General features: G+C 42.5%; 3 protein-coding genes across 3 annotated transcripts in view; all 3 read left to right on the top strand.

The window, feature by feature from the left end:
- The first annotated feature begins 52 nt into the window (after positions 1–52).
- Positions 53–1,902, top strand: LOC143137620 (NACHT, LRR and PYD domains-containing protein 1 homolog). Its single transcript, XM_076297880.1, has 3 exons — positions 53–830; positions 943–1,104; positions 1,265–1,902. Exons 1-3 carry the CDS (start codon positions 53–55, stop codon positions 1,282–1,284), a joined length of 960 nt encoding a protein of 319 aa, XP_076153995.1. The 3' UTR covers positions 1,285–1,902.
- Positions 1,903–3,437: 1,535 nt separating this feature from the next.
- On the top strand, positions 3,438–5,906 carry LOC143138422 (toll-like receptor 2). Its single transcript, XM_076298893.1, has 2 exons — positions 3,438–3,580; positions 4,334–5,906. The coding sequence occupies exon 2, from the start codon at positions 4,364–4,366 to the stop codon at positions 5,768–5,770; it is 1,407 nt and encodes a 468-aa protein (XP_076155008.1). The 5' UTR covers positions 3,438–3,580; positions 4,334–4,363; the 3' UTR covers positions 5,771–5,906.
- A 347-nt stretch (positions 5,907–6,253) lies between these two features.
- LOC143138727 (cilia- and flagella-associated protein 337) overlaps positions 6,254–8,507 on the top strand; it is a 22,680-nt gene continuing 20,426 nt past the window's right edge. The window contains exons 1-2 of the mRNA XM_076299144.1: positions 6,254–6,264; positions 7,427–7,486. Of these exons, the coding sequence (XP_076155259.1) occupies positions 6,254–6,264; positions 7,427–7,486 (71 nt within the window). The remainder of the gene's footprint in view (positions 6,265–7,426; positions 7,487–8,507) is intronic.

Raw genomic sequence — 8,507 nt, 5'->3', positions numbered from 1 at the left:
CCTGCAGTACCGCTTCACAGACTGGCATCTCGTGGCTGATGAGCTGCCCCACATGCAGTACAGACCAGCTGGCCCTTCAATGGACATCAAGCTCATCTCAGGAGAGCTGGAGGAGATCCACCTGCCACATTTCCTCTGTTTGGGAGGTAGCCAGTCTTCTCTGAAGGATGCTGTGGAGGTTCTGCATAAACAGGACAGTGGAGTGTCTATAGAGAAGTGTGAGCTGAGTCACTTCCATGCCAGGCTGGTGAAGCCCTCCTTTTCTTTACTCGGGGTCTTCTACTCTCTGAAATCTCTCATATTTCCTGGCCAGGAGGAAGAGAGAGAGAAGCAGGTTGAGGTCCATGCAGATGTTCTGGTCTATCAGAGCAGCAGAGTACCCCTCACTTTCCGCACATACCTGCTGCCTGTGGATACCCATCTCACAGAGTTAGTGGAGAAGCAGGAAAAATTGGAGGGATTCAGAGGGTTCAGACTCCCCAAGAACCGGCCTGTGAGACCTCTGCAGATGAATGGCTTCTATGCTTTGCATACTTACTGCTTAAAGACTGACTGCCAAAAGCTGGACTGCAATTCCAAAATCCGTCCAAAAGGAGGGCTGGACCTCGCAGACAGAAATTGTGTTCCCAACTTCTTTGAGGTGCACATGAGGGAGACTGTGGACTTTGAGATGGAGCTCCGCAGCTCTGTAGACGAACAGCAAGTCTGGGAAGCAGACATCTTGTCCACTGAATGCTGGAACAATCCCCAGCAGGACAATGTGAACACCTCCACTGAAGTTCCTGTCTCAGCACTCCCACACACTGCTAACACCCAGACCGCAGTGGAAGGTAGTATGGAGATAGTGCTGTATGTTTAGCATGTACACATTGTTTTTTTACATTTGTTTATTTATGCCCTCCCTCTCTTTTGTTTGTTGCTGATGTTGCGTCTCTGCCTTAGTGTCCACTACCAGCACAGAGGAGATGCCCTCTGGCTCCTCTAACCCAGTCCAGCCAGCCTCAGTCTCATCCTCCATTACGGCTCACACTGGTGGAGTTGCTGTGTCTCCTAGTCTCTCTGGAAATACCTTCTATGGACCAGTATACATGTCGCCCAAATCAGGTACAACATTTCAAGCACATATTTCTGTGTTCGTTGAGGGTCTGCATTTCCCAAAAGTGCTGTTGTGCAACTACCATTGTTAAATGACAATATGTGTACTATCGTTGAAAGATAACATTATCTCTCTCTCTCTATCTCTCCATCTCTGTTTCTCTCTCAGATCACATTCCACCAAAGTGAACTTCCGGATGTTGCTAAAACTACCCTTCATCATGTTGTTCTATGTGCCAATCAAATAAAGCTCCAGTCTAGTAGCTCGCAGGTTTCCTATTTCACATTTTTGAAGACAATTCAATTTAATGTATATAATGTTTTATACTCAAGACTTAAAGTTTCAGGTGTTTAAGATTTGAAAATAGATGATGTATGTAATGATGTATGACCATATCACTGTATAAAGTTCTGGCTTCAGGCACAGTCATTTTTATTTTAAGCCTCATTATAGGTTACTGTTTGAAATATGCCACAAGCTTTAATGAATTCAGTAAAGATTATTAACAAGATAGTGTTTTGGTCTGCAACTTTAAAGTGGAATGGTGCATTTGTTTACCTAATTACTGTATATGTTTTTCAATGTTTAACTTCAATAAATAAAACCTAGCTGCGGAGTCATTTGAAGAAATACTCATTTATAATGATTCTTTGCTGTGAGGGTTGTACTTACCAGTACTTGTGTTATTTTTGTATAACAGGCATTTTATATTGTTAGAATCTTTAACCCACCATAAATAAACTGTGAAGTTGTATTTACTAGTACTTGTGTTATTTTTGTATAACAGGCATTTTATATTGTTAGAATCTTTAACCCACCATAAATAAACTGTGAAGAGCTTTTGCCAATGGCCTTTAGAGAAGGATGGATCAACAACAGGACACTGACGCAAGTGTTGGAAATGTTTCCAAATGTTTTCACCAGACTCTATTCATTTTGTTACCATGAATGGAATTCCAGTAATAATGATTCTACAATTTTGTGCAGTTTAGAACCTTTCAGCCAAAGATACCTGCGATTACAACACCTCATTTTTGCCTTTTAATTTTTAACTAGCTGGCGCCATACCTCAAATGAGTGAATATATAGTACATGGCCCCTGGAGACAAACATAGAAAAATAATTTGGTTATCCTAGGCCCTACATTTCTCAAGATATTCACAGAAAACTGAATGGCATAGCACACACGCAGGCATGCAAGCACACACACATGCACACACACACACAGGCATGCACATGCACACACACATATACAGTAAGCACACATGCACGCATGCACAAACACACACATAAACACACATACACGCACACACACACACACACACACACTCATATAAACATCCACCCCCCCCCCCCCCCCCCCCACACACACACACACAAACAGAGAAGCACACTTATACACAAAAGTAAACACACACATGCACTCACTCATTACCGGTACATACACAAAAGTTGCAAGAGTAGGGGATTGAGTAGGAGATGGAGACAAATTGACAAGCGTGATTGAGAATGGAGAGAATGAGCAGGTCATAGTTTGTACCGCTTTGCAGCGGTACACTCATCAACACTCTAGGAACCATTTAATACCACTGGTTTTGTTAGAAACATTGGACAATAACTTCCACCATCATCAAACATGTTCTGAATGCTTTTTAAAAAAAAAAAAATCTGATACCACATGGCACAGTCCACCTTCCCTGTGATCACAGAATTCATTTTTACCCACCTCTTATTTTACCACTACACCCCTGTGTGTGTATGTTGGTTTGTGTGTGTGTGTGTGTGTGTCTGTGTTCATGAGGGTTGAGGTTTTGGGTGATAAAAGTAAACAGTGGTGTCAATGATACCTCACAACATTGTTCCACATCATTGTCTGCTTATGTTACATCCCATTTGTATTGCATGTTTCCCTTTTTCTTCACTTGTATAAACTGTGTGTGTGTGTGTGTGTGTGTGTGTGTGTGTGTGTGTGTGTGTGTGTGTGTGTGTGTGTGTGTGTGTGTGTGTGTGTGTGTGTGTGTGTGTGTGTGTGTGTGTGTGCAGGTACACATTAAACAACATAATTCAGTTTCCCATTCAATAATGATACTAGTCCCTTGGTCTAATGACTAGACTAGATTGATAATTGGTCTGAGGACTAGACTAGATTGATACTTTTTCTCTTTTTTCTTTTGATATTTCAGTTATACACAGGAAAGATATTACATTTTAAATCAATGGCTGATGTGTGTGAGTGAGAGAGAGAGAGAGAGAGAGAGAGAGAGAATGTACTGTCAGTCTAAACATGTGTGTGCTTTGCTGTGTTTGAATGTCAAAGTTGGGAAGATTCCAGACATCTTAGTTCCTATCTTCCTTTTTTAGATGTCAGTCAGATATTGCTTCATCAACATCCCTTTTTCTTTGCATGCAAAACTTAAAGTCCCTAAAGGTCTCAAACAGATCTCCAGACTGACTGCTTCAGACTGACCCAACCAGCGCATAACTGTTAGTATATCTGAAGAAGACCTGTATGTTTGTATTATGCTGTATAGTGCAGCAGCACTGTATAATGTTTTGTAGAATTTAGTCCGAAATGTTACCGTTCAGTTGTTTCCATTATAGATTGAATTTGTGGTCAATTTATGCTGGTGTTTGAGACAAATGTGGAAAAAAAGATGTTGACAAACTTCTGTTCTGTTATAGATTCAGTTTTATGGTCTGTGTGTGCCAGAGTGTTGGACCAAAATATGAGAAAATATGTTTTCACAATTGTAGATATATTTCACTATTAGAGTGATTAATCAAAATCTTGCCAAAGTTTAATCACATACTATCAGCAAAGTAACAATAACATTTCAATCATTATTTTGTTTGATGAAGACTTTGATAGATCATACAGTGTAACACCAGAAAGTGTTACAGCAGTGTAACATATGGCCAGGTTTATATGTAGATAAATCTGTACTGTACCTGGTGTGCTGCACTGTGCCATAAAAAAGAGAATTGACTACATTTTGGGAAAAATAACACATCTATGTACCTCCTGTTGATGGAGGGAAGTGTGATATATTGCACTATATAACTTTTAAAAAAATGATGTTAATATTTTAATTTAATTGATGTTGACATATAATTAGGAAAAGAGATATGGATGATCATTAAGAATCAAGAAGAAGATTTCATTTAAATGACAAGATTTCATTCGTCATTTCAATAAACTTCACTGCTTGACACATTGTTTTTTTTCTTCTCCTGCAGTAGAGGAACGATCTCAAGACGAAATCGCAGATGAAGGCGTGGCATAGACTCCTGTTGGCCCTCCTTTTGTGGGTGGAGCTAAAAGGAGATGTTGTCATGGCAATCTGTATTGTCTCTGATTCTGAGTATGGTGATACGGGCCGCTGTGTGTGTGCTGCGGACTCCCTGCAGAAGCCATTACAGATGACGATGTGTTTGCAGATGAGTGAGCTGGAACTGCAGGATGGTGTCTTGCAACTGCAGAGTAAATTTCTGTCCATGCAAGACTCTGATGAAATCGCGGCCCTAGCTTTTCTCCCGTTGGAGCGTATCCTGTTCACGCGAGTTCGTATCCCGGGGGTGTTTCTGTATGCGCTGCTTAACACACTGCCGAAGACCAAAGTCCATCACTTGGACTTCACACAAACCACTTTGGAAGCCCTTACACACCCTCCCAACCCCACTGAACCATGCCCTGTCACCGCCCTCAGAATGGACAGAGTGACCTTTGACCCTTCTCTGCTCCTGCCACCAATGCACCCACTGTACGCCTGGCTGTTGTCTTCGCTCAACCACCTGACCTTGCGTGGTGTCCCGGGAGGGCTGTTGCTAGGCAACGAAGCATGCGCTACCATAGCAATGCTGGCGAACGTGACCGAGCTGGACCTGTCAGAGAACGGCCTGACCGACGAAAGCCTGGTCAATTTGTCCCGCTGCATGTCGTCCTCCGCTCCCCCCGTCAGCTCTCTCGGCCTCTCCGTCCTTCGCCTGAGTCAGAACCAGTTGCGCTCCCTCGAGGGTCTCTGCCCTCTCCTACAAGCGTCCCCCAACCTGACCGAGCTCGATCTGAGCCAGAACACCCTGGACCGTATTGCTTTTGGTTCCGGTTGTCTCAACTCCACTGGGCAGCTAAAAACTCTCAATTTGTCCTCCACGGGCATCCAGACAGCAGACGGGCTCGTGCCAGCGGGCGTGGAGGTGCTCGATCTGAGTGGGAACCGGCTGCGGGAGTTCCGGAACCCTCCAGAGGGACTCAGGGAGCTCTATCTCTCTAACAACCTCCTCAGCCTGCTCCCGGACCTGACCAGGGCCTCTCAGCTACAGTTTCTCTCTCTGGACGGGAACCGACTCAACGACCTGTCCGGCGCAACCTCCTTCGGGCTGGTCCTGGACCGTCTTTTGGAGCTGAGAGTTGGCCGGAACCCTTTCACCTGTGGCTGTGAGATCATAGAGAGTGTGGAACGTCTTAGGGGAAACCGTAACAAGGTGTTGGACTGGCCTGATGCTTTTCTGTGCACACCTCTTGCAAGCAACAGCACCACCCTCAGGCTGGAGGACCTTGAGCTCACAGACTGTGACCAGGCCGTGGATGAAGCTTCTTCTGGCATGAAAATGAACGTGGATGTGGCTCTATGTATGTCAGTTGTTGTCGTAGCTGTTACATTAATGTTAGAGTAATACTTTCAGCTCAGCTTTACCTAGTAATAACTCAAATAAGTTATAATCCCTTGAAGTAAAATAAATTGTTGCCTGTATGGAGGAAACTGAATGCACATTAAAGAAATAAACTATTTTAGCTCTAAAATGAATGTTACATGTATTAGTCTCGCTTCCTCTTTATGGTTCCCACAGAATTTGGGTAAAGCTGAGATGGAATTTTCTCAACACTTTTAGCATTCAGATATAGCTTCAGTGGTGCATACCTACACACTTACACAATAACACAGACGTCACACACACACACACACACACACACACACACACACACACACACACACACACAAATAATTTATTATGCTAAATCACATTAAATGGTCATATTTCTCCCATACCAGGTCAACTCTGAATGAGGCTTATCTACTGTGTGTGGCATAGCACTCTAGACATGTACACAAGTGGTGTAACCATGGCAATTTGAAAACACAGTCGTCTAATTACTCAATGGATCACCAGTGAGTTAAAGATTTCCCAATATTGACTTGGTTGGATTAAAGCTAAGTTACACTTTCCTAACTTCAGTAAAGATGTAATTTGAATTCACTAAAGAACAGCATACTATTCTGCATAGAGGTTAATTTCACAAATCACACTGACCTTACACAAAAGATACATACAATGAATTAGCATGAGCATAACCATCAAGACCATCAATGTATCAAGCATGTTCAAGCCTAATTCATCCAGCTTGGCCTGAAGCCACAATAAATCTATCATTAACCTGGCAAGTCTTGAATATAAGACCTTCTCATCTAAGTTATCCAACTGAATGCTCTGCTCTGGAGGGCAAATATGAATGCACCACCAAAAAAATATAATTCTACCCTGTGGCTAATTGACTTAGGCTATATAATATTTAAGGACTATATTTTCACCTTCATTAAGGAACAAATAAACAAACCTTTAATAACTTTAAGGTTTTCCAGAAGTCCCAGGGCTTGCAATGTATTGACCTAACCTCAACAAAGCGTGTGTCTGTGTGTGTGTGTGTGTGTGTGTGTGTGTGTGTGTGTGTGTTAGGCCTGCCTGCAGAGTGACTGGTGGATGACTGATTGGAGAACAGCATTCCACTCTTGAGCAGTAATGCATGTGAGTGTGTGTGACTCGTCTCAGGAGAACAGAAGAGAAACAAAGAGTTAATACTCCGACCCCCTCCACAAACTGCCCCCCCCCCACACACACACACACACACAACCACCCCCACCCTCACCACCTCATCAGCAGGGAGGATACATTGACAGGAGGTGTTTGCTGATGTTTGTTAAAGTTTGCTAAAGTTTGTGTTCTCACATGCTGCACCGCCCACTCCCTTCAAAACCCTACCTTCCTACCACACACACACACACACACACACACACACACACACACACACACACACACACATGCACCACCCACTCCCTTCAAAAACTTACCTTCCTGGGGGGTCTGGAGGTCTTGTGAATATGGAGGGTCTTAAACACAAGAGAAGACCTCATGCAGGCCGTTGTGGTACGGAATAGATCATAGCTAACTATGTATAAATAATAATTAAATAACTCCTAGCAGAATCATATGGGGTGTGGAATGAATTGACTTGTTGGGGAACAGGAACAGGTCCATTAAAATGGAGGTCTTTAGGAGGAAAACCGATGATCCTTGGAAAGTCTATGAGGAGGAAATACCCAGCCGCAGTCTCCGGTGAGTGTGTCAGTGTTTGCATGATAAAGAGTCATAAACAGGGATGTAGTGGAGGTTAAATGCAAGTAAACACAGTTTATCCACCTCTGAAATTTAAGAAATAGAGTTTATCCACCTCTCAAAAGAGTTAATTTTTATACACACACACACACAAATACTGTGCATGTATTTTTTTATTGTAACTTTTTTTTAAACATACTCATACTTGTGTGTGTGTGTGTATGTGTGATTGATAACATGTAATTGATAAAACATGGCTCTGAAATGAGGTAGGACATCCTTGCAGGTGAATACCCTGATGGAGGCTGTTGCCAAAATGTCAGTCACAAATAAATAGTCAAAAAGAGTTAAGAGTGTGTGGCTACTCTTTCTTTATAATCTCTTTCTAGCCAGCACCTCTGTTTGGTTATAGATAGATAGATAGATAGATAAATAGATAGATAGATAGATACTTTATTGATCCCTAGGGGAAATTCAAGAACATTATGCATTCCTTCACCAGGTTTATTCATATGCAGATGGTCTGATAATCAATAGCCTTTATGTCCCAACCCCCACCACACACAGGCATACACTCAAACACTCACTCACTCACCCATGAGGAAAGGCAGTTTGGCAAACCTACTGCCTGTTCCGAGACTTACCAGACAGAGGCGCTATAGCAACACCGTAATGAAATGCATCAACATAGCGATAGACTAATGGGCAGACAGACAGTCACTCTATTGACCCCAAAATAAATTCATGTAAAAGATTGCATAAAAACAGTAAAAAATAGTAACCTGTATAAAAAAAACACTGCACTACTCTTAGGTTATACACACTAAAAGACTCAAATCACTGTCTGGAACATCAATCTACCACCAAAACAGTCTATGAAGACATGCAACAAAGCAAAATGGGATCTCCTGTTTCCGTGGCGATCCACATCTTCATTATTCCGCTTCCTCTTGTGTGTAGCTGTGTGCATCATACATGACCGCAATCACCAAGCTGACCTAGTAAATGTACTCACAGCTTC

The sequence above is a fragment of the Alosa pseudoharengus genome, unplaced genomic scaffold (genome assembly GCF_046254945.1).
Source record: "Alosa pseudoharengus isolate Yale_2024_CS ecotype anadromous, Long Island Sound unplaced genomic scaffold, YU_APseudo_1.1 YU_APseudo_1.1_scf_21, whole genome shotgun sequence".
In the NCBI taxonomy this organism is placed as follows: domain Eukaryota; kingdom Metazoa; phylum Chordata; class Actinopteri; order Clupeiformes; family Clupeidae; genus Alosa; species Alosa pseudoharengus.
The sequence above is the reverse complement of the archived record's forward strand: the minus strand, read 5'-3'. Positions and strand labels throughout refer to the sequence as shown.